The sequence below is a fragment of the Corvus hawaiiensis genome, chromosome 2 (assembly GCF_020740725.1).
Source record: "Corvus hawaiiensis isolate bCorHaw1 chromosome 2, bCorHaw1.pri.cur, whole genome shotgun sequence".
Taxonomy (NCBI): domain Eukaryota; kingdom Metazoa; phylum Chordata; class Aves; order Passeriformes; family Corvidae; genus Corvus; species Corvus hawaiiensis.
This window is the reverse complement of record NC_063214.1, coordinates 94,984,656-95,010,871: the sequence shown is the minus strand read 5'-3', so window position 1 is coordinate 95,010,871 and position 26,216 is coordinate 94,984,656. Positions and strand designations below refer to the sequence as shown.

Genomic DNA, 26,216 nt, shown 5'->3' with positions numbered 1-26,216 from the left:
AGCAGAGCAGCAAAGAGAGTTCCTCATTACCCTGCTGCCCAAGTTTCTCAGAAAGTAAAACTCAATGCCACATCAGTTCCAATGTGGTTTAGGGATATAAACAGAAATTGAATTTTTCATTCGGAGTTGCTAAACAAAAAAGTTATGTTTTTGTTCTTTGAAATGCAGTATCTTTTTAAGCAAAAGATTCCCCTCATTTATTTTCTACCGATCTGAAGTGAGGTTACAAAAGAAGACAGTTGCAAGTCCCATGTATGAAAAGTACTTAGGGAAAATGTCAAGTGACTAGGAAACAGGCATGCTAAATAAAAATGTCATTAAGAGAAAAGCACACAGGGTCAAGACTTCCAGCAATGCGGGTGGTTCATTGGTCTTGGAACAGAACAGAGGTACTACTTCTGAATTTTGGAAATCAAGGGGTAATTACAGTGATAATGGTGATGCCAGAGGAGACACACGACTGTAATCTGGAGTTATCAGTCACTGGCTGAAATGCTGGAGAAATAGTAGCAGTAGAGAAAGTACATAGAGTACATATTTATTATATTAACAGTGTTACATTTTCCAAGAAAGACAGTGCTTTTAGAGAGCTAATGTCATACACTAGAAGTCTGTTTTTCCCCTGATTCTCTCATGCCCAAGCCAAGTAATTGATTTTAAACTAAAGACACCAGTGTGCCTGTTTCATACAACCGTGTGCTTGGCAGAAAAGTGATATAACAAAATTCACATAAACTTGGATTCTTCAACTCCTGGAGAGGAGACTGTATATGTTACCCACTGATGGAAACATGGACTCCTCTACAGTGTACCCTTGGGCATGTTCTGTTTAAGTGTCTTGAAAACACGTGATTAGTCCTCATGTGCTTGTCCATGCTCAGTTTGTTTATGAAGAGTGTGACATTTACAGTATCTGCAGTCTGGAATACTGCTTTTGCCATAGCTTTTAATGATTATCTCCTTTTACTAAAAAACCCCTAGGAGATCTAGGCAAGGCAATTGCATAGAAGACTTGGCAAATACAAATTGTTAACTGCATGTGGTGATAAAGTTAGAAAACACTTTAAAGAAATCAAACTTTCCATTAGCCTGATCTGAACCATACAAATTCTTCTCCTTTAATTTCTCTTCCCTCATGGTAAAAAAGTCTGTTCCTTCCTTCATCAAAAATGATTCAGACCTGAGGGACACTTGTAATTTGGAAGTAATTAGTAAATAAGCCAGATAAATACTATCCATTGAGATTTCTGAAAGCACATTGGATAGGATTCTTAAGAGCTGTATCAAGTTGGAACAATTAAAGCTTAAAAAAATTATCTCTAGTATGATAAGTCCATTTCATCATAAATTAGTTCACTGTTAATAGTTTCTGCTGCTGTTGGGGCAATCTGAAAAGGTTTAGAAATCTGAAAAAGTAGTTAAAATAGAAGAAAATCTATAACAGCACAGCATCTTTAGACTAAATTTTGACAGTATCCAGATTCTGACTTGCAGTGAGATCTTGCTTCTGTGCAAATGCCATCAGCAATGTTCTGGGTCCACAGCTGAACCTCAGATCTGTGGGTGTGGGTACTCGCTTCTCCATAACTAGCTTTAAAAAATATTTGTCTTGGTTCTGGTAGGGCATAACATACTGTCTGCCTGCTTGTGTAAGAAAAGCTTGGTGGTGCTCGTTCTCTTATGCTGAAAGCAAAAACTTGTGACTGTTACTCTTCACAGATTCGGGCTCTGTAAGTGGAAAAGCAGACTTTGAGGTACAAGATATGTTTGAATAAATGTGGTTTGTAAGTAGACCACTCAACAGCTGCTCACAAATTCATCTTAAAATCTTTATCTCTACTTAAATGTCACTTCAGGATTGTGAGGTGCTAGAGAATTCTCCTGTAGCTTTGCATCAATGCACAGGTGGGGTAATGGGAACACACATAGCTGTGCCATTACTCCCTGGGAATAACCTCGTGTCTCTCATGGTCCTCCAGCATCTGTTAGATGTAATATCATGTTTCACATTTGGAAGGTTTATATAATAGAAGTCACTGCAGTTACTGGAAGTACTATGAAATTATACAATGCATTAAAATTGATTAAAACATATGTACTGTTCCCATATAGATTTCCTTCTGCTTTATTGGAATGGTCAATTTGGTTTAATCATTCACCAAACCAGGTTTGGTGATTGATAGGTTTACTGCTAGTGGCAGGTGTCCTACCTGCCAGGGTAGGGAATTTCCAGGTAGATTACCAGCACCTTGCTGTACTGCCTCATGTCCAAATACTGATTTGTATGAATTTCACTCTTTTCCTAGAGCAGAGCAAGCACAACAGACTGTTTTGTGTAGATACTGAAAAATTTGAAAGAGTTTGGAGCAGATTAAACACAGCTGAACACCAGAACAAGAGTCTTGTCACTGCTTGACATCATTTATGATTACTGCTAATATATCTATTTGCATTTTTATACCCGTCTTTAGAATGAACTTCAATGCATTCTTCTCTAACATTTAAAAAAACCTGACAACCCAGCCTGATGAAAGTAGGAAAATTTTGCTTTGTTTGCAGTCATCCTGTGTAGTACTGTCTATATCTGCTATAGAAGTTTTAACTGTTAGTAAAACATCTCTACTAACACTCTGACTAGAAGTATAGATGTAAATCAGGAAATAAAAGCAAGAATCCTGAAAATTTTAGAAATGTTAAGCATTAGTTTTTAAGTCAGACTAACTTTTTTCCCCATTTATTTAGTGTCTGAATGGGATTGAAGGAAGACTAAACCCCATCAGCAGAATATGTTTGACAGGATTGGGTGTTGCTAAGGAATCAATCTATGCTAAAACAAGGATTTCTTTTTCAGAACAGTCTCTTTTCATGTTGACAGAGAAAACCTTCTTCTGATTGATTTAGGGGAGTGAATTGGCTTTACTTTATTACTTGTCTTGTGCCTTCAGCACTTAAAAGCTGCAGGCAAGGGTTGGGGTTGTATTATCCTAGGCAAGGGTCAAAATCACATAAATGTTTCATCTCCAGCCTTGCGAACTTTTTTCCTGATTCTCCCAGTGGTTGGTCTGAGTGTTGCCAGTAGCTTTCCTAAACAGCAAATGGTGCCATGGTGAGGGAGAACTCCTGTTTCCTGGGAAGGGCAGGAACCAGAAGAGAAGCAAGCACTGTCTCAGAAGAGGCTCCCTGGGAAAGCAAGCAGGTGGATTTGCTAGGGCAGTGTGGGCAAACCACAGCTACTCCTTGCCACAGGTGTGAGGGGGTCTGTTCCCATGGATGCTGAGCTGTCAGTGCACAGCAAGAGAGGAGAGGGAGAGTTTCAGAGGTTACTGACATCTTGATGCGAGCATGGCTACGCTCCGTGCTGGGCAGGAGGATGTGCTTCATCGGCACCTTCTTAGCAGATGCATCCACATCTTCTAAAGAGAGTGTGCAAAAGACAGGCAGGGGTTTGCGTGTCTTGGCTACTTTAGGGTAGTCTTAGAAGGAGGGCTTTTTCATGAAATCAGTGATATTTCAAAGGCATTCCTGTTGGCTGAAAACCAAGAAATGCATAGCCAGCATTTGAAATACTAAGAAATATATTAATGAAAATTTTGATAGTCCCTGTTGAAAAATTGAAGGAAGGGAATATATTACTGGTTAGCTTCAGGTTTCAAAGTCAGTATTTAAATTGAGACTTTATGCTAAAGATAAGGGCACAAAAACTCTACCAAGTATCTTGGAAAGTAAAGTACTTATTCTTTCACAGATTCATCTGTAGTAGCCTGTAGATCTCAAAATGCAAGGTTTTAGGTTTTGTTGTCTCTTATGATGGTGAAAATTACCATCAAATGATAATTCCACAGATATATCCAGTGAGAATGGTCTCAATCTTATCACATCCTTCTAACTTTTACAAAAAAAAAAAAACTAATGCAAATAATCTTGAGAACTAGCAGCTAACTTGCTTCTCACTTACCTCAGTTTCTCACTGTTTTAATGGTGTCAGAGCTTTCAGAGAACCTAATATTTTTTCTGCTACCTTCCATCTTGTAAAGTCAGTTGTATTTGTAGGGAGTGAATGGCAGATGCTGGGAGAAAAGACTTCCTGTGTGCTGCATGTGGGCATCAATGATTGACAAACGGCAAAGCTATGAAGCACCCAGACAACAACCTTGGTTTCTCACTATTGCTCATACTAGTTTCATGCTGGTAGTTGTTACAGATCCTGTTTCTCTGTAAAATTTCCAGACCGGTAGGATTCAGGTCCCAGTGGTTCATGTCAGGTTAAAAACAGCTGTATCCCCCACAGAAGAGATTTCTGTTGATCTAGTCATAATTTAAACTAATTTTGTCCATGGCCATGCATAAAACAGTGCCAGAATGGAGAAAGAAAGAAAGATGGGGGGAAAAAAATACTAATACCACTTCATTTTGCTTTAGGAAGCCAACCAAAATATCCCAGCTAGTGTAGGTTGACTATCAGCATAGTTAAGTATTAAAGTATAAAAGTAGTATCAGCATGTTAAGTATTAAAATATACAAAAAAGAGGGGAAAATTGTTTCAGTCCAGGAAATTTCATTTTTAGATTTTAATGTAACAAGGGCTAGACTGACTTCATCCTTCAATTTGGCAAGCCTTCTTCCAGGGTGAAACTTTTCATTCAAGCTTTTGGACTAAGGCAAATAAGCACATAGAAGGCATGTTGTTTGTATGTATATATATGAATATCTAGAAATGAGCTGTTAACAATGATAATTTTCTAAATATCCTCCTGCAATTACTTTGCTAACATAAACAAATGGGAACTGGCACTGAGATAGAGCTGAGAACAATTTGTTTAACATTGTTCTATATTAGAGTTTTTAAACAAGGGCTGAGTTGCTTGCTTTCTGGAACAAATGTAAAAAGACAAACTACAGTCTAATAAAGAAGTTGGTAATTAAAAAGAAAGCAAAACAGCTCCTACAGTGTTAGAAACATACACTAAGAACGTATGTGGCAGATGTAAAATATACTGCTACACAGAGACGTGGATAATCAGTATATCTCAGAAATGCTGCTGCTTTAGAGTGGAAAATCAAAATTCTCCAATCACTTCTGCCTGGAAGAGTTAGTGAATTTGGTCAAGTTTTTTGTGATGGGATTGAAACAGATCTTTTTTAGCTGCACTCTCTGTTCATGTATGTGTTAGTATAAATGTTCCCTTCTTTAAGGAAGCAATTCAGATTGCCCTTTTTCAGTGCAATTACTGCTGTGTTAAGTTCAAGTAATATAGCATCTAAAAACATTTATGGACCAAAGAAAAGAAGCCTTTTATTCTAACCTTGCCAAGAGCAGAAATAAAATGAGCTGTTGTACTGGAAGTGTAGAACTGCATGAGGATTTGTAACGTCCTATTTCTCGTGGTTTAGTCTTGTGTGCAGCCTGAGATTTGTGTGATTTAATGAGACTGTGATTCGTTTATCCTGTCAAGCTTTAAATAAAAACCCTCAAAGCACTTCCTTCCTTTTTTGAATTACGTGTTTTTGCAAGTATGGTATCAAAAGCTGCCCCTTAAAATGAGGGAGGGGAACCAAATGCAGTTATGTCTGTTGGCTGGATTTTTTTCTTCTGTTTTATTCGACACTATATAGAGTAGTATTATCCACTTCTCTGCGCCTCTCTGTCTTGTTTTGGGGCATTAAGAGGTTCCTGCCATCCTGTTCAGTTACACATGAAAACAGAACATAAGCACAAGCTGCTCCTGAACTCTGCTTTTGCTGGGGGGAATGGGATTAAAACCTCATTATGTGGGTGGGAAATAATAAGTCCCACAGAAAGCCAGGCTGTGCCGAAGATGGGCATAAACTCCTGCTTGTGTTGTGTGTCCTCAGGCACCATCCGTGCCTGTATTGTGGAGCATCCCTGCATGGCGTGTGAAGTAACATTCACGGGGGAAAATATGTGCAACTCTTTTGGGTGCTGATCCATTGCAAAGATCAGTCCAAAAGTGCCCTGGTGCAAGGGCTATGCTCCACCTGCAAGGGCCAGGGTCAGTGCTCCAGTGTCCCCTTCCCCAGTCACAGTGGTGGCAGGAAGCAGCACATGGACCTGGGACTGGCTGTCCAGAATAAGGGGAAAAGACACAGCGTGGTTCCTGCTGCTCACCCAGGCTTCCCATCTGCTGAAGGAAAATGGTGGTCTCTTTCCCATCTTGGGAGGAATGGAGTAGGATGCTCAGGTGGAGCCTTCCCTCAGCAGTAGCAAGGCTCTCATTGTGCTTCCCCAAAGGGAAGGATGTGATCTTTCTAGTGGAAGGAAGTTTTTGCTTCCAGTTCTCATCCCTGTGGTGCTGAGGTGTCACTGCCTCTGGCAGGTGTTGTTTTGCTACTCCACCAGCACTATGGGCATAGTTTATTTTCAGTCTTTTCTGCCTTCCTGCCCTCTGTGCTGCCCTAAAGCCAGACTTCCTTCTCTCCTGGCCCAGTGCCCCAGCCTCCCCCAGCCCCTGCTTCTTCCTCTGTGTTGGTGTTCAACTCACTTCCTCCTCACTGATCTCGCTGCAGCAATAAAACTAAATACCTTAATAATGTGGTTATGTGTGAGCGGAGGATGCGCAAGTAAGTGATGGCCATCAGTCTGATCACCTCGTTTCTACACCTGGCTTTTATCTCCAGCCAGCTTGATGTTTCAGTCTGCACAGCATTCAGCTTCCTAGGACCTTCATGGTGGTCAGATCCCCTGGGAACAACTGCCGTTCCCCTGCAACCTGCAGTTTGTGAGAGGGAGGAGAGCTGCACAAAGGTAGCACAGAAAAACCTCGTGTGGCTCTGTGGTTTGATCTGCGGAGGAACTACTGAGGTGTAAGAGTGGAGCCTGCTGGGATGGTGTTTGTGCAAACCTAGATCCCTCCATGACTATGCAGGGGCATACTGAATTTCACTTTGGAAAAGTGACTTGCACTGTCTTTGGATATTTGCAGTGGTTTTAAATTGATGTAGATACAAGTGGATTTTTTTCCCCTGCAGTTTGGATCAAGAGACAGTGCTGTGGCAGCTGAAATATGACCAAAACACATCCAAAACACCCAGCTGGTAGATCTGCAAGGGCAGTAAAGATGTTTCATGTGCTTCTTTACTGTGTGTGAGGGCATGCTGGGGACTGTGGCCCCAGTGGTGATTTCTGCACACATGTCCCGTGGTGGAACCGAGCTCCGCTGGCATTCACAGCAACTTGAAGCAGCCTTGAACCTTTGCAACTTGCTGTGAACAGAGCCAGGACACAGCAAAGGTGTGGCAAGAGCAAATAGCAAAAAAAGAAGTCAGAAGTAGATAAGGCTGAGTGCAGGTAGTATGTGGCTCAGTGAGGGGCTCCTTGAGAGGCTGTGGGGGGTGATTTGAGTTATGCTGTGAAAACTGCTTGGCTTCACACAACTGTGTGACACTTCAGCCCCTTTGTATTTTTGATTAAAGCGCCTGGAAGTGATTTACGCTGAGGTTGTACTGAATTTCATATGGAGTGATATGTAGTACATTTCTATAGAAACCCTCAGTTAGAATAACAAGACTGTGGTCAGCTCATAACCAGTCTGGAAAAGCCAAAGAGGTTCAGCTGTCTCCCCTGACGTGAAATTTGTGAGGAAATCCTGGCTAGAGTGGTGAATCTCAGGGCATGTCAGAGTGAGAGCTGCTCTCACGGCTCCTGAGAAAAGCTGCTGCAGGTTGGGTAGGTGGAGGTTGACCTATGAGATGCAGTCAGTCACTGGGAAACCAGGTTCTCCCTGACCATTGTTGTCACATTAAACATTTCCACTGGTGGTGGGAAAGTCTGCATGTGAAGGCTAAGAGCTGGTATGGCTATTTTTACTTCCCTCCTGTCAGCCCACACTTGGACAACCTGTACGTGGTCTGTGGGCTGTGGGAAAGTGATAGCTGGCTTCAGTGCCAGGAAGCTTGAACGTGATGATGGAGCATGGAGACTAGATATCAGATGCACAGAAGATAACTTTGACCTTCCACTAAGCCCCAGAGACTGATGCGTCTAAGCCCCTATGCTCCTACAGAATAATCTAGGACACGTTCCTTGGTAGAAGCTCCACTGAGCATTTCTCCAGCTTCCAGGTTGCCAGCTTGAGTGAGTTTTACTGCAAGTTCCGCTATATTTGGCAATTTACTTACAGCCTAAGCTCCTGGACATGGGTCATTAGTAAAAACAAGTTAAAAAAAAAAAAAAAAAGGGTTGCTTCACTCCCACCCCCTTTAACTTGAAATCCTAGGTTTTATCAGAGGACCTAAGAACAAGCACACTGCCTGCCTGTGTCCTCAGAAGCAAGAACCTGAAACTGCTCTTTCGAAATGCTCTGACTTGGGACACCTGGCTCACATTTAGTAGGTGATTCAGGTTAGTTATTTGAATACCTCCCAAGGAATTTTGTCTAAGTAGATAATTAAATATAGGTTTAAAAGGCAATATTGGAAAAAAAACCATTCTACTTTAGATTTCTTTGGGTGTTTTTTCTTTATTTCAGAAGACAGTTTCTTCAGTTGCCACAAAAAATACTGAATGCAGCTTGACTCCTCTGAAGGAAAGAGCCAGATTTATCGGGACTAACAAGGAAGTTGTCCAAAAGAGATTTATTAATTAGGAGGCCTAATCACAGCCAGTAAGACAAATGCCCAGGCCATCCACAGGCTGATATACATCTTTTGGCAGTCACCACTCCCCACAGGCTTGCCTGTCTGTTGCTGCCTACTGTATGGCTTCCACCACAGAAATGATGTGATAACACTAAAACCAATTTGGCACTTTCCACATGAGAGGACCAGTGTGTTCCCCACCCTGGAAATGCAGCCTCCAGCTGTCTTGCCCTATGCCAGAGGTTTCTTAATACTCTGGAATTAGCTGACTAAGAGATGAAGCAAACTAACGGAGCATTTGCTATCTGTTCAGGCCGCCTAAGCTTTCCATCAAATAATCCTTGGTCTCATTCTCAGCCCCTTGGGAATGGTTGCCCACAGCTAACATTTGCTACCCCAAATAACCCTGTGGTGACCTTTGCTGCAAAGCTGCAGCTAAGAAAAACCCTGTTTAACATAACAGTGCACATCTTAGCACATCAACTTGAACCATCCTGACCTCTGAGCTGCCAGGGTCTGTACAAATTAATTTCAACAATAGACAGTGTTGAAAGGAAGGAATGTTTCAAAGGAATTAAAAAAATCTCCCTTATCCATCTCTTCTCATTTAAGAAATAGTCAGGAGGCCTACTTTAGAAAAATGAAAAGTGCTCCTTGTTGCAAAACAATGGGCTTTGTAAAGGGAGGGGGATCTCTTTGGTTTCTTGCATCTTAGCATGGCAAAATGAAATTTCCCACAACTGGGTGCTGCTTCTGGAAAATCAGCCTTTAATTTCCACTGGGGAATTGCCTTTATTTCCTGGGATGCCTCAAAGATACCATTGGGGTTTGCCTTTCTTTTTCATAGCTGCTGCTAATACTTCTATTAAGCAAATAAGTCTTCCCACTTCACTGGTTTGTACCTTGCCTCATGTTTTCCAGGGCTTTTGTGTGAATGACCAGACCAGGAAAGGAAAAAAGCCATTCTCCATATGGCAGTTGGAACTTAAATCAGTTAATGATTGAAGGAGCCCATCAGAAAGGAGATATGTAGGGAAATGAGGTCTTCAGCCTCTGGGGCAGACAGGCTTATCACTTCTGCTGAAGAGGAAGCTGGCTTGGGTTAAGTCTCGGGTGTTTCCCCCAGGGGTAGACTTATTCCTCTGCTCCTCCTCTGCAGCAGCTTTGACTCCAGCAGTCTGTAAGTAGGGAGGATTGTTACAGCAGGGGGGTGAAGTTGGAGACAATGAGAAACGCTGATGATAATTTAAAAACTTGTGTAGAATTGCTTTAACAGTTTGAAAGCTGTATGTTGAGCATAGATAAAAGACATGGAAGCTTATTCCTAAAGCATCCAGTGGACTTCAATAATTACACCCATGAAGCCACCTGTTTTTGTTTATTTAGCCAGTGTAATTCTTTGCAATTGTCCTTTCTGGTTTCCTGCACAAATGCTTTTCTCTTTGCAATTGACATGTGCTGCTGAAGGCAGCACAGGGCATGAATCCAAGTGTATCACCAGATGGTACAGAGGAAGATACCCCCATGAGCAGCGGAGGGGTCTGCTGCCAGCAGGAGGGTGGTGGGGAGCATGTGAAAGGGCTGCCCTCTCCTCCCAAACATTTTCAAAGCCAGGGACTGCGAGGTGTGAGAAGCTGCAAGGGCTGAGGGGGAGAGGGCTGGATGTTTAGTGTAGAAGGAGATAAGGTAAACCGATATTTCTCTGAATTTAGTGCAGCTTTCCACACGCAGCCTTTAAGATCCTGTGAGGTTGTAGAGGTCCTCTTGCAACTAATACAGTAATGACCTTGAATTTGCTTCCAGCTCAGCTGTACTGCTGGAGGACAAGGCATTTCTTGTGAGCAAAAAACATTAAAGCAGCACAGAGATTTGCCTGCATAGCTCCAGTCTTCAAGAGATTTGGGTATCCTTTTTGAGGCCCCACTTGCAAGGAGGAATTGCAGATAAGCTTCTGCAGTAGTTAATGTGTAAAGTTTTTGGTTTTATTCCCACTGGTGCCTCTCCTTTTGCTTGCAGTGTTGACAAGTATACCGTCAGATGCCTTTTTTTTGGGTATTTTTTGGGTATTTTTTTGCTGCACAAAGAAGGTAATCATATGCATGCTTATACATGCATGCTGAGCAAGATGAGTGTGCTTTCATAACATGACTGCTGTGGGGGGCTTCGGGGGGCAGATATTAGTTTGCTTTAATTTGAAAATAATTAATAATGTGTCTCAGTCCTTTTTCAGATTGTAACCTGAATACTGAGTCTTGACTAATTTTTTACGCTGAGGCAGTCTGCTGTACCAAACACGTATGATCACAGACAATTAGAAATTTTTGTAGTCTCACGCGTGAATTAAGGCTAATCCTTTCTATTTCTTATCAACTTGTGGTTATAAAATAACAAAAGGGGGGGGGGGGGAAATGAGCAATCCTAAGATTTTGTTACAGATTATCTTTAAATTGTGTCTGCACTTGCTACGTGACTCAGTGGAAAATATTAGTAACCTCTTCCTTTATAACTTTGACTTCCTGCAAGCTTATCTGTTAAAAAGATCATGCGAGATGCTTCCATTGCAGATCCTGTAAGAAATGTATATTCAGCAGGAGGAACATCTGACTGAGCAAAGACTAACTTACACAGTGGTTTGGAGGCCATGTGTTGAAAAGTGCTGGGGAAACACATCAGGGAAAATGATAAAAAGAGATGAAAGCAGATCAGATGGGTGAAGAATGCTGATTTAAAAATGTGAACCATCTGAACACTGATGAGTGGGCAGGTTGCAGTAACTTCAGGGCAGACCTAACTTGCACAACAGCCGTATACTGTAAGGCAACTCCCACAGGACATCACCTGCAGTGATTTAAAATTGGAAGGTGTGGGAGTGTCGAGGTACTGCAGAGAGCAATCTTGCAGCAGCAGAGCGCAAGGAGGAAATGGGTCAGTTGGAGTAATAGGTTTCTTCCACGTGGTTTGTGTGAGCCAAGCCAAACGAATGTGGAGCACTGGGTTATCACAGCCATGATTTTTTTTTTTCATTGTATTAGAAATTGCAATGAAATTTGGTCATCCAAGCGTAACTTTATGAATCCTCTCTCTGTTTGGACACTGCACTGAGCCCCAAAGTCAACTGTCTTTGTCTAATGTTCTAGGCTTTGTCTGGATCATTAAAATAGACTGTGTTTGGAAACGTAATAGTGTGGTCTCACATTCTCAGGAGGTCAGCAGAAACACAGCCTGAAGTCTCTCTGCTAATACCACCTGCGGTTTGTTCTCGCCTCTGCATTGTGGTAGGCGATTTCCCCATTTGTGCTGAAACAACTGGATGTGTGACCACACCGAAGTGGATAAAGGGGCTGAGCCAGTTAGAAAAAAAACCCAACAAAACTAAAACAAAAGTAACCCCTAACATGTAATTCCCCTGCTGTATCTGTTCCATACACGGGGGTGTTGGCAGCAGCAGAGGCACAGTGCAGGAACAAGGGACAGAGAAGGGAACATCTTATACTGGTGTTACTGCTGGCTTCTTTTTCATGTGAAAACACAGTCTTAGTTACAGCTTCGGTTTAAGGTTTGCACTCAGCTTTGATGTACTTTAACAGCTTGCAGAAAGGTGATAGCGTGTGGTAGCTGTGGTTTTGGTCCCTCCTGATGGCCAGTGTGAGCAGGCAGTGTGTTATCAGAGGCGTGTAAGCTGTGTGTGCTGTTTGGATGTGATGAAGTGGTGGCTCCTGAGATGCAGGCTGGTAATGAAATCCAAGCTTGCTCCTGCTCCCATTCCCCTTTGCTGATCACAGCTGGCTGGTACAAGTGGCTCTTAAGTCCTGCCATTAAGTGTCCATTACAACAAATGGATTAGAAAGAAAACTCCAGAAAAAGGGGCTTGGCTTGTTTTTAATTCAGATCAGGTAAGTGATCTGACACTAATCAGTACACTGAGTTACACTGCAGTGTAGCAAGTGAGGCTGACAATGACTGGTGCAAGGGAGGTGGATGGGAAGGCTTATGGTGGGGAGGGCTGGATTTGCTTCAGTCAGGCTTGTAACTGATAGTCACACCACTTGATTAAACAAGTGAGTTCGTGTAAGGGCATAGTGTGCTCGATGGTCTAGCAATGTGTTATGTATTTTCCTTGGAACACGGCCCCCTCAGTCAGACTTTGTTTCATTTGGACCATGCATCCCTCCACTAATGCACAAGCAGTCCAAAACCCCCAGGTATTAGTAGGGCACATACTTTCAGGTCTAGGTCTGACATTCTCTACCCACTCCCGTTATGTAAATCTCTATCTTATCATAAAGGAATGTATTTAGATAGTTGTGCCACCCATCCTCCTTTTTGGAAAATACAAAACCCTTGGCACAACTGTGAAGTGCACAACTCCTTCATGCCACTTCAGTGTGCATGCAGCATCTGTAGCAGAGGTACAGGAGTCATTCTCACTTGGGTCTGGTACTAGGCAACAAATGATGTAGCCACTGCTACGGTGCCAGTTCTTACCAACTGAGGAAGAAGTTCCCTTCTCACCCACTTGTGTGATGCTCTCCCCTTCGCCCCTCATGATATGCACGGAGCACCATCCTTTCCAGGCTGTGGGCAGAGGAGAGCTGCAGCTTAGAGCCGATGCTCCCTGCCTGGTCCCTTTGGAGACAGGCTTGCTCACAGTTCCCCTGCATAAGGACTTTCAGTGGTAAAGAGAAGACAGCTTATATTGTACCACTGTGCATGCAGCCAGACATGGGTTTTGCTTTTGCTCTCTTAATGCTACACTCGGTATAGCAGAAGCAGGCAGGCGCATAATCTCCCTGAAGGCAGGATCCAGTGTTACTGTAGAAACTGGCCACCAGCTTCTTTTGTAGCTAGCAGCTGTCATGGTGTGGTTACAGCCAAAGCGTGTCACTCCTACAGTGTCTGCAGGCTCTGGAGTTCTGTTTCTGCTACTGAATCCTTTGTGCTACTGCTTGGAGATTAATTCTGCACCATCTATCAATATGTGTTAATATATTTCTGAATTGTATTTATTTTTAGAAAAAATTTTAATAGTGTTTGTTCTTTACAGGTTTCATTTTCCTTCACCAATACTTCAAGACACAGAGGAGGTGGTAAAGGCATTGCCATGAAACCTAACTTGAAGCAATGGAAACAACTCATGCTCTTTGGTATCTTTGCATGGGGTCTGCTTTTCCTGGTGATATTCATCTATTTTACAGATAGCAACACTGCTGATCCAGTTCCAAGTTCCTTTTCTTACATTGAAACTAAGAGACTTTTGCCCCTTCAGGGCAAGCAGAGAGTCATCATGGGAGCCATTCATGACCCATCATTCTCTGAAACCATTGATGGGAATGAGGTACTTCTTAATGAAGATCTCCTAGGTACTTTTAAATCAGGGACTGGAAATTCTAAGAAATGGACTGTATTGGAAGAGGCCTTTAGAAATGAAGATGAGTTTTTTCCATCCCAGTTAGGAAGAAAATCAAAAAGGGCTTTTTACCAAGTGAACGAAGATTATTTATTTGCTGCTGGTCAGCCTCATTCACACAACCACCTTCAAGAGATAGAAAAATTCATTTCAGCTGACATGAATAATCCAAAAGGAAGTATTTTACAGAACAACTGGAGCCATCAGAGAAGAATGAGGAGAAGGAGCACAAAGCATAGGAGAGGCCAGATGCTTGATGAATCTGATGACTGGGATGGGCTGTATTCCACAATGTCGAAATCCTTTCTTTACAAGCTTTGGAAAGGGGATGTCTCTTCCAAGATGCTAAACCCTCGACTGCAGAAGGCGATGAAAGATTATTTGAGTACCAATAAGCATGGGGTGCGGTTCAAGGGGAAACGAAACTCCAAGTTGACAGGAGACCAGCTATTTTGTGAGCTAAAAGAAAGAGTGAATGTGAAAACAATAGATGGCAAGGAGGCTCCCTTCTCCTCTCTTGGATGGGAAAAGCACGTTCCCCAAATTCCACTGGCCAAATTATATACACATGGCTTTGGGAGCTGTGCAGTAGTTATGTCTGCTGGTGCAATACTGAACTCCTCTCTAGGGGACGAAATAGGTGGGTGACATGCATCTCTTCCTGTGTGTATGTGTATGTATATGTGTGTGTTCAGGTTTATCTTTCAAAAGGTTCATGCTTCTCCAGTACAGATCTGTAAAGTCTGGTTGTTGTCTCTCACCATAGTTGCATGAATGTAAACTAATGAACTTCAGTGAAGCTGTTCCCTTTCAGAACAATATAACTGAAAGGAAAATCAGGCCTGAAGTCATAATCTAATTTAAAGAAAACAATGATGCCTTCTTATCATATTACAGCTTGTATTATGAAGGAGGCACTGGTTTCATCAGATCTGCCATATTCAACAGTTGTCTGCAACACGCATCTATTTCTTCAGCAGATTAGAGCCATGTTCAGGTTTTATTCTGCAAAGCTGTGTTGTACTGGTCTTTATTTTGCAATGGCTCATGAGAAACTGCTGTTGTATGGCTGTCCCAGACATTTTTCTCCATGTTAAGAAGCAGTAGTGTCCTCTTCACCTCTTGCATGTTTAGAGTTCACAGACATATAGAATTCAGACCCTTGAGTAGCTTCATGCACTGAGATCAAGTCCCGTGGCCTCTTTTCTGAGACTGAATTTAAATGAGTTCAAGTATCTTCACCCACTGTTTTCCCATCGCTGCACTGAGTCAGTGAGGTCACAGGTGTGTTGAGATGTCAGTGTCACTCAGAATTCCCCACCTCAAGGTGAGAGCTTTGTGGTAGCTATTCAGAAAAGGATGGTGGGGCCATAAAACTAATCCAGGTCAGTTTTATTTTTCTTTTAAAAAATGAATGCTACTACTTGTGTTAACGTCTCAGTATTTCTTCATTTTAGTAGTACATGTGCAGTATGCTAAGAGTGTTCGAAGAAGGATGAAATGTATGTCTCAAACTTGTTTCTGGGACAAGAAGAGTTATCTCCTTCAGCTCTCTATAAAAACCTTTTGAGGTTCACTCATTAATCCTCCCCATCTTCCAGGACTTCTTTGACACAGATAGGTTTCCTTTAAATCTCTGGGATATGTTGGAGCTGCTAGGGTTATCAAACTACTATAATAGGCTTCCAGCACAGCAGAGGTGCCCAGCTGGCCTGCAGCCAGAGTAACCTCCAACTTCACAGGAAGACTCACTGATTTAGAAATCTTCGGGGTGAAAGGGCTTAGCAATTCCTACCTTCTCCAACATATTATCTTTGACTGAAACAATCTTCTGTCCGTGTTCCCCAGTACACCCGGTTTACACCAGTATGGATTAGTGCTGTACTGTAGAATCCATAGCACACTGTGACATATTTACATAATTACATATTACAGCATGCTTCAAGTCATATTTGCACACTCAAGTGCAGCCCAGGTACGGACTTGGGTGCTTGACATGGTACCTGGGGCCTGCTTGCTCCTGTGTGTACCTATTTTCTTAGGAAGCTTCTGGGCACAGAAGTTTATGCTATTTTCTATGGAAGAACTTTGGATTTAAATGGGAAATTGTCTTCTGATGCTGCCTAAAGGGAGGAAGATGGGATTGGAAAAAGCCTACATAGAATTTTCAGATCTCATACATGTTGTGCAAGGAAGTATTGGGCCACCAAGAATCACAGAATGTTGTTTCTGTGTCTCTCAGGCTGTGGGCAGATACCTGTGACTGAGGAGAGGATTTCGCCCAGACTGTAGGGGACCAAGTGACTGCTTACAGCAGTGGTAGACAAGGGGGAGCAATTTTAAGCTAAAAGAGAGGAGATTTAGATTAGATATTAGGAAGAAATTCTTTACTGTGAGGGTGGTGGGGCACTGGAACAGATTGTCCAGAGAAATTGTGAATGCCCCATCTCTGGAAGTGTTCAAGGCCAGGTTGGATGGAGTTCTGAGCAACCTGGTCTAGTGGAAGGCGTCCCTGCCCATGGCAGGGTGGTTGGAACTAGATGGTCTTTATGGTCCCTCCCCACCCAAACCATTCTGTGATTCTCTGGTTTATTCTCCCAAGAGAAAAAAAAACCGCCTGTAAAAGAAGCAGCAAAGGACATTTCCCTTCATAGGCCTTTAGCTCCCTCTTCTGTGTTCCTATTAGAAACACAAGCAAAAATGTTAATTTGTGTTCTGCCTTTTGCCCTCCTCTCCCCCACTCTTCAGACTGTTTTCAAATGAAAGTAGGCATGGAAATATGTGCAAGTATAGCAAACACTTCCATCATGATCACGCTATTAATTGAGAGAACAAATTATTTTGTCATCACAGGAAGTAACAGGGAACTGTGATCAAACCCCAAACTTTATCTTTAAAATGCTTATCTACAAATATGTACTAAGATTAGAAACAGTTTACTTAAAACCAGCTATAATCAGTGTTAAGCTGTGTCCTGGTCGTACATTTTTGGTGAAGGAGAAGTTTTTCATCTGTATGCAAAGAACCAGCATGACTGATGTTGGAAATGCATCACACTGTCTCTCAATTAAACTGCAAACCATACAATTCTCATTTCATAATCCAGTTCCCAGTTCTCAGTCAACAGATTGTCTAAAAGCCATCAATCACAGGTCCAAATTTACTCATTTAAATAAATGAATTCATTTAAATTCATGACAACAAACTTTTGTTTTTCTTTTCTTTTTCCAAATACGTGGAGCATGTGCAGCTTCTGTTGATTTCCTCTAGCTCCTACACAATCAAGATGCTTGGCATATGAAGTCTAGGTGTTGAGGCTAGGGCTGTCCCTGCCTGGGAAACAGAAAAAACTTCTACTCCTTAGGTTCTGAGGAGTTGGGCTTGGTGGGCATCTCGCAAAATCCCTCTTTTCAGACATGAGATGTTAATGCAAACATGAATGTCTGAAATCAGGATGCTGGCTGCATGCCACAGTGTTTCCCTGTATGGAGTACAAGAAGCTCAGAGTAAAGGGGGGAAAATATGAAAGATCCCAGTTTTATAGGATTAGGCCAAGACTCCATTGAGGCATGTTGGTTATCTTTGTAACTTTTGCCTCCTCCAGTTTTTGAGCTACAGACAACACATATTAAGTGACTAGAGATGAATAGCTGTACAAACTACTGTGGATTAAGGCATTTCATGCCTGTTTTGCCCTGAATCATATTCTCAGCTTCCATCGATGGAAGGGATAAAAACAGACCAAATAGAAGGCTATCAACAGGGGCTGTGTGTTTCCCGACAGTGGATACAATGTCTTGCTCTCCTTCACATGTTTTGGGCTTTGAGATCTCCTTAAAGAAGCACTGGGAGGGTGATTATCTCTTATCCAATGGAGGCTTGTGTGTGGTGTCTACCCTTGACCCATACTTGACCTAGAGCTGCTTTCTGTTCTCCATGACTCCAAGGTCAACAGCTTGTGGAGAAACTTTGACAGTTCAACTCTGTAAGATCTTTGCTACCAAGGATCCTCAGGTTTCTTTGTGTGAGCAGATGTGTGGGCTGGCTTCCATACAGAGGCTCTTTTAGATTTCTACTAAGCTTGATAATAAGAACACAGTATGATTAATAGATTTGGGGTAGTCTGAGATTTTCGGGTATTGTAAAATACTGTGAAACACAAGCTTGTAGTTAAGCATTGTTATTCATTCAAATGTGCAATTAGATATCCCTGCAGTTTACATGCTTTTGCATGGAGTAATTCTCTGTAAATTTTGTGATAGAAGTAGTGAGCAATTGTGTGTACTGAGTGTACTAATAATCTTCCCACACTAAGTCTATCCAATTAAGAGAAGTGTTTAAGCATTGCATGCTAAATTAATAGATGATTCTGAACTTTTTTCCCAGTCGGCTTTTATGTTAATAGCATATGGCAGATGCAAGAGGATTTTTGTTTGTGCATAGTAGAATGTTCTTCATCCTTAGAATATCCAGATTAGGACAAATGTGTATAAGTTTTGTATTAGTTTAGATAACTGGTTTTATTTTACTGTTCTGTATACTAAGAAAAAAGAGTTACCCCTCATTTGTGCTCCTAGATTCTCATGATGCCGTTTTAAGATTTAATTCTGCTCCTACACAAGGCTATGAAAAGGATGTTGGAAATAAAACAACTATGCGGATCATTAATTCTCAGGTAAGATCTTCCTTTTCTGAGTTCACGTCAATGTCTCTTCTGTGCAATATGGCAGTAAGTTAGTAACCTCTGAAAAACTGTTGGGTAATAAGGGGAGCAGGTAGTGATTCAACAGTCATGATGCAGAGAAGGTGAAAGTTTTCCCTTACGGGGGTGTTTGCACTGCTGTCAGCATAGGGTGGTTGCCATAGATACTCAATAGCCTCGTTTCAGAGAACTGGTTTGTGAAGTTTCTCATGTGAACTGATCTGTAAAGACTCTGCAGGATGCCAGAGCTGTCAGTACAGAAGACCTTGACTGCACTGCCTCCAGGATCTTCACAAAGTTCAGGCTGTGGCAATCCCAAAGCTGTTTTCTCATATTTGCCAGTTCCCCAATTATTTCCTTGCTGGAAGGCAAAAGAAATGGGAACTGAGTTGTGTAACTTTAGGCAAGTCATCATTGCTTAAAGATTTGGAAAGAACTAGTAAAAAACTTTAACACTGGGTGTTACACATCAGGTGAGTTTGTTCATCTGAATGGAAACAAGAGAAAATGGGATTTTCCATGTATGGGTGTAAATAAATAATTGTGGCTTGAGCTACAGTGACACCTTATGGTTGAGATTAATTTTTCAATTTCAAAAATGCTATTGCCTGAATTCCAGTCTTGGGCAAACCAAACCTCTCTCCTCTTTATGAAATACAGACAAAAAGTCAGCAATAGAATTTCTGTGAAATTTTATGACATACCGAAATGGTGAGTTTACTTAGTCAGCACCAGGAGCATGGTTTGCCATGTAGCATGCTCTACACATAGGAATTCTTGTTGAAGGAGTGCAAAATTTTCAGTTACTGTAATTTTTATGAGTTCATTTTTCCTTCTATTTTGAGTGACTGCCCATGCAAAGTCTGTTCTTGGTGGGTGTGTTTTTTATGTATATAAGCTCATGTTCTTTGCCATCAAATAGAGGTCTGTTCGCTGTCATTCCCTTCACACTCATTTTGTAGGTCTTTGTGAGGCTGCAGAACAGACTAGATCTTTGAAGTGAGATGGGCTAAATATACCTCCTTTCCTTTGTTTGCGAGAAGAAAGCAGAAATATCTTATTCTGCCTTTAGTGCTGAAATCAGTGTATCAGGGAACATGGATTTTCATGTATTTTATTTTACTTTCTTTTGTTTTGTTGGGGTTTTTTCCTTTTCTTTGATGGTTCTTCATTTTACTGTTAGCCAAAATGTCCTGACATTGACCATGCCTGAACTCCTGAGCTGGGCCGGGAGAAAGATTTAGAAACTCTTCATAGTTTACTAGACTCAGTAGGCTCTCTGTAGAAGAGAGAAATATTCTCAGGGAATGATCTGAGCCTTTTTAGCTCCCCAGAAAATTCAGAGAGATTAAATGGCTAAATTAGCTGCTCTCCATGCAGGGCAGACAGGGGTCCTCTGGCTCCAAGAGCTGCTAGAGTAAGTTCCCACTGGGACGGTAATGGAGGGTCCCATGGTCTCCTCTTCTGCGCTGTGTAAGGCTTGCTCCCCATAAGACCTCTCAAGAAAACAGAGGGCATGGCTGAAGTTCTGGCCAGGTCAGCTCACATGGCTTCCTCACAAGTCTTTCTATTCCCACCACCTTTGTGCTCCTTCAAAGAGGTCAGAAGCCATCCATGATAATCTGACCACCTGCTGAAAAATCAGCCTTGCCTCTCTGAGAGTGAAATCTGCACAGGCCTCTTGATGGAAGTTGCTTTCCCCACCAGTACTGTAGCTGGGTTACCTATACAGGTTTACTGACCCTCCTCCCCTCCTCACTGTTGGGAACTCCTGCATGCACTTCATTAAAAGGCTGCTGTGGCCCCTTCTTCCTTCTTATTCTCTTCTGTGAAAGCCCAAAGGACATGAAGGAAGCCTGTACAGTGGCAAAAGATACTGTTATTACAGAAAAAACTCATCTCATACATATGAATGCAGGCTCACTGAGAGCAAAATTTGTGTGGACAACACCTCCAGAGGACTCTTGCTTACCGAAAGGCAAGTAAGAGCTCCTTTGTGTGGTAACTGTGGAACCAAGCTTTTAAAATCATGACCTTTTGGTCAATTCACTGTGTATACTCAAAAAAGGAGTTTACATTCTGAGGTGAAAATTGCTCTGAGAAATGAAGTTGGGGATGCTGATAGCAGTATGACTAATTTTGTTCTTACTGTAGAAGGCTGATGGAAGTCATTAAACTCAATGTTTATGGTAGGAAGAATATTGCTATGGCAACAATATTATTTTTCTGAAGAAAAATATGCATAATCAAATATGGCTCATTGGATCCTAAAGGGAAATGAAAATTACTATGAATTTATTTGTCTGGAATGTTGATTATTTTAACAGCTGGAACAAAACTCATGCTGTTTTGACCTATGCTGAACCTGCCTGACATTGGATGCACCACGAATCAAAGAGATCTAGTTAGACATGGAGGGTCCCAGTGTGGTGGGAGGATTAGGAAAATTACTGGGAGATGCAAGAAGGAGTCATATGAGAGCAATAGATTAGAGCAAAATGACAGCTAATTCAAAAATAGCCCTGTTACTTGCCTGTTGTTGGAATTGTTTTTCTAGGTATACCAATTTGTACAGTCATGGTCTAATTTGCATTTTTGGATTGAAATGAGACTGACTTGTTGTTGAAATGAGAAAGCCACGAAAAAGGTGTTTGGGGATGGGTGGCAGGGAAAGACATTACCCTTGGGGGCTCTAGCCCTTCAAAGAAAGCTGCTCTGTGTCCAAGAGGATCCCACAGGCAATCTGAAATACTGTAGCTTTCGTTTTCAAGTTCCAGAATACACGGTAATGTTGATACACAATTACGCAGCATCTCAAGTGGTCCCATCACATCCCTCACAGATGGAGAATAATTCAGCATACTGCTACTTCAAACTGTCATGAGTGCTGTTTATGGCTAAGCTTTTTTTGTATATTTTTTTAACAAAACAAGATGCTTAAAATCAACCAGAACTAAAGCATAACAAACAGCAGCGTGGGTAGGACTGTTCACTTGAGAGAAGGATTTTGCCATTTTTCTGGATCGCACTTGCTTTTAATGCTGTGCAATTCTTTGCATCTGTGTTTGCAGATTCTCACCAATCCAAACCATCACTTTGTCGACAGCTCCTTGTATAAAGATGTTATTTTAGTAGCCTGGGATCCTGCTCCTTACTCTGCAAATCTGAATGTGGTAAGATATCCACTTAGACCTTTCTTCCCAATTAGTTGAAAGTACTGGAGAAAATTAATTAACTACTTTAATCTCCTGGTTCTCCCTTTTCACAATGAACCCCAGGTTCATTCAGTGGAGAATGCTATGTCTATAGTAATTGGTCTAAATTTGTTTATTGGTCAAAAACTTTTTAGTAGCCAGCATTTATACTGGAATGGACTGAGATGCTAGGATAGATGAATGATGGTGTTTGTTTTATAAAACACTGCTATTTTCACATAACAATGAGTTTTCTCTGTGCTTGCCAAGGAGGGAACATTGTTATATTTCAGAAGGAGGTTTTATCAGGAAAGGTGAAAAATTGCATCAATTTTTCCCCATCTTCCCCTCTGCCTTCCCAAACAAAACACAACATCCTAGTGAAAATCTCTCTGGGTGCCTTCCCCATTTCCCTTTATGTCCACTGCTCCACAGCCATCTGTGCCCCACCATCCACCCCCTCACTGAGAGCAGCAGATGTCCATCTGGTTGTCACTGGGGGAGTCTGTACTTCGGCTGTTGCTGCAGCTCCAGTAGACAAGTCGATCTGATGGCTTTTGGCACAGGGAGCTTGGAGCTGAGCAGGCTGCAAAGTAGAAAGTAAGCCTTCATCTGCTGAACTCCCTTAGCAACAGATGCCAGAGGCTGCCTGCTTCCTACGCAGGCTGCCATCAGCCTGCGTCATGTGCTGCTGCTGCCTCCGTCAGGGACAGGGATGCTTTCAGAGGAAGACTCACCCCCAGGCCCAGATATCATGTCAAAGCTCTTTGAACCTCTTCTTTAATGTGGATCTGTGAGGGGAAAAGTGTCTTGGCTCATCCCACAGCCGTCAGTTACATATTGGGAGTCTCTGTATGAAGAAAGGAAACAGAATAGCCCACAGTAAGGAATGCCTTTCTAGCAGAAACATCCACCAGTGCAGGCTGCTTTGCTACCTTTGCTTCTGTTCTGCAGAACCCAAATGAAGCCAGTTTATGCTGTTGTACATGTAGTTTAATACTATTAAAAAATATCTGACTTTTTTCCTCCCAGTGGTATAAGAAGCCAGACTACAATCTGTTCACTCCCTACGTACAGCATCGCAGGAAGAATCCAACCCAGCCATTCTACATCCTCCATCCAAAGTTTATATGGCAGCTCTGGGACATCATTCAGGAGAACACTAAAGAGAAGATACAGCCCAACCCTCCTTCTTCAGGGTTTATTGGTAGGTGTATCAAAGATGGTCCCAGCAGACATGTTAGATTAAAACAAAAATTTAAACGTATACATCGCATGAGGATTGAATCCATACATATGTACTGTTTGTTCTTGGTGCTCTATACAGAAACAGTGACTAGCAAAAACACACAGTATGAGAACTAGAAAATAGTTGAGTGAATTTGATGTTCTGCTTTCTTGCTGTTCACATCCATAGTATGCATACCATATATGTAAAGCATACATATATATATATATATATATGAGAGAATTGTATTATTCCACATTAATTTATCTGTTGAGGACCTACTTAATTCTGAAGTTCCTCGTTGGGATCATAGAGCAGAGAATCCTCAGACAACAAGTGAAAGCAAATAGCAAATCATAAAGACAGGATGCAATCAGTGGCAGGCTGAGCTGTATTGCCTACATAGGCCAAGGGCTTCCAGTGCTCAGTCTGAGCACTTCTCTTTTTCACTGGAAGCAAGAGTGTTTCACTGCATTTTTTGGTCCTTCCTTAGTATTTCTTGGGGGATAATTTGGCACTGTGCCCACAATTCATACAGCAGAACAACTTATCTGATGTACAACAGGTCTTGACTGTGAGTGTCTAAAGGATGCAAGTAGTCAGAGTGGCAAGGCTGAGTCAGGGTCATCACTTCTGGACTCAGGGCAGTAGGGCTTCAAATACCATCTTCCACTTTGGAAACTCCATCCTTTCCTCACTGACATTGTGATATTGTTCTAGGTATTTGCTGCAGTCAGAAAATGGTTTGGTTTTTTTCTTTGTATCTGAATCTGAAAGCAAAGACACCTGAGATTGCATCTGATATGGGAAAACCAGTTTTGAGCATTTATCTTGGGTTCTATATGCAGTAGTGGCATCCTAGGATACTGTGGAGCGCACCAAAGGCCTGAGAGAGGGTGCAGAAGCTCCCAGAGGCATGACATAAAGGTGTCTGGGAGATGCCCATCTATGCCTTGAGTGGGTTATGCATACCTGGAACATGAGTGGAAAATAAAGGAGGCCTTGTTTGTTGTATGAGGGGGGCTTGGTAGCTGGTTACTTCTTGAAGTGAGATATTTTTGAAACCTGCTTGTAAAAATTCACAGGGAGAAGACAGCTCATGTGGAATGATCTCACCAGCTGCATTCACATTTTGCAAAAGTGTTTCTTGTAGCAATGAAGTTGTTGATAAAAATAGGTTAACAGCTGCTCATTGTAAGAATAGTGAAGAGGATCATTGTGCTGTCAATCTGTACTTTCACCATACATAAAAAACACTTCAAAAGCTTTCTTTGAAGAAATGGAATTAATTTCACTATGAGAATAGAACAGCAATCTTCAATCCCAAATCTGAATGTTAGTGACAAAAAAATATCCTTCAAGCAGAGAAAGCTTTGAAAATATCAACCATTAAACAAGCAAAATTTTAACAACAAAAGCTGTACAGATAAATATATTCTGTGTACAGATGCAAATTTGCTGCCTTCTCCTCGAGTGGGAATTTTATTTATATTGTTCTTTTCCAAGGAGCAGTGCTTTTGGTATGCTGTTACTCACTTTAAAAAAAACAAGGTAGTAAGACAAGCTTATTGGATGTCATATCCACCTCATTTCATAACTAGCTACTGTTCTGATGTATTTTAATTATTTTACTATGGAGAGTCTTCCTGTTTTGGTAACCTTATTGAATTAATGCCTATGCATTGCACATGTAACATCATCTAAATACAGAGGTAGCCCAGAAACAGCAACTGCATGTTGTCAGGGACATAAAGAGCAAGATAAAGCATAAAAATATAATGCAGCTTGGCAGAAATCTGAAAAGTCATGTTGGTCTTCAGGTCAAATAATCCTGTTGGAACTGAAGCTGACAGACACAACTGAGTGCACCTGTATGAAAGAGGTATCCTGAATATTGAGCTTCTGCCTGATTCTTATAAAATCTATAAAATTATTTCCTATAGAATTAGTAGAAAGATTGAGTAAGTGATGGCCATCATAAAATATGAGTATCTTTATTTCAAGAAGAGAAAATAATATATTGAATTATTTTTATGACACTACTAAATGCCATTGTGCTTAAAACAGCTATATGAAGGAAAATCAGCCGTTGTTAAATACAGAGTCTGAATTTTCACAGAGATATATTATATTTCTGAATCTAAGCAATTTCTAGCATGGACCATGATGATTCTAATCATATAGAAAAAGTTACAAAAATGATTCTGTGTCAAGTGAGGCACTTTTGTTTTGAGCTTTTTGGCCTTCGGTAGGCCCGGTTTGCAAAACTGGATAAATGTATAAATTAAAACATGGAAACATAAGAATGTTTCCTTTCACAAGTGTCAAGAATGTTTTAGCATGGTCTTACACAGTTTCTTCAGTAATTATATTTTTCACCTGACAATTGTATCTATTTCTGCCTCTTAGCACTATTTATAAGAAACTGAAGCTTCCCAAAGGGAGGATGTTGGTGGAATGTGTCCTCACGGTGTTCTTCTGCAGCAATGAGTCAGCATCCTACCACAGTGACTGATGTCAGGGGAATCTTTTAACATCGTTAATAACTGTATTACAGTACTTAAGTCACAATATTATTAAATCTCTCAGAAAGGGGGCCAGTGGGGAAGAGGTAGTCTCATGTGCTTTGATTTTAGAGGAATGAGAGAGACGAGAGGTAGAACTTTTCTCCTGTTTTTTTCACTGCACTGGAGTTAGGGAAAATAATGGTTTTTGCACTTCCTTTGGGGTATGGGGTGCTCTATATCTGCATTAATTTTGTCTGGACTCCCTGCCTCCTTAAAATCCTGCTACGTCAGCTCTGCACCAGCTCAGTGGTGCTGAGGAGAGGCAGTAACATTTGACAGCTGGTGGCTGGGGTGAGGGAAGCACAGTGCATGTCCCAGCTGTAGAGGGGAGAAGAGAGGATGGGGAGAGCAGGATTGGTTGAGGGGGGGATAGTTCGTGGGTAAAGGTCCAACAGGGTAAACCAACCTTTTGATTTTAATCTGGGGGTCGTTTTTGGTTTGTTTCCAGAGACACCACCATGGACTTTCCCTGGCTTGTAACTTTGCCTTATGCGGCATGTCATAGCCTAGCTAATGTCCCTCC

General features: G+C 41.6%; 1 protein-coding gene across 3 annotated transcripts in view; it reads left to right on the top strand.

Moving 5' to 3' along the window:
• Positions 1 to 26,216, top strand: part of ST6GAL2 (ST6 beta-galactoside alpha-2,6-sialyltransferase 2) — a 175,445-nt gene that overhangs the window by 140,463 nt on the left and 8,766 nt on the right. For all 3 annotated transcript variants that reach the window (XM_048326734.1, XM_048326743.1, XM_048326723.1), the window contains 4 exons: positions 13,640 to 14,642; positions 18,580 to 18,677; positions 21,776 to 21,877; positions 22,931 to 23,105. In XM_048326734.1, the coding sequence (XP_048182691.1) occupies positions 13,697 to 14,642; positions 18,580 to 18,677; positions 21,776 to 21,877; positions 22,931 to 23,105 (1,321 nt within the window). In that variant the 5' untranslated portion in view covers positions 13,640 to 13,696. The remainder of the gene's footprint in view (positions 1 to 13,639; positions 14,643 to 18,579; positions 18,678 to 21,775; positions 21,878 to 22,930; positions 23,106 to 26,216) is intronic.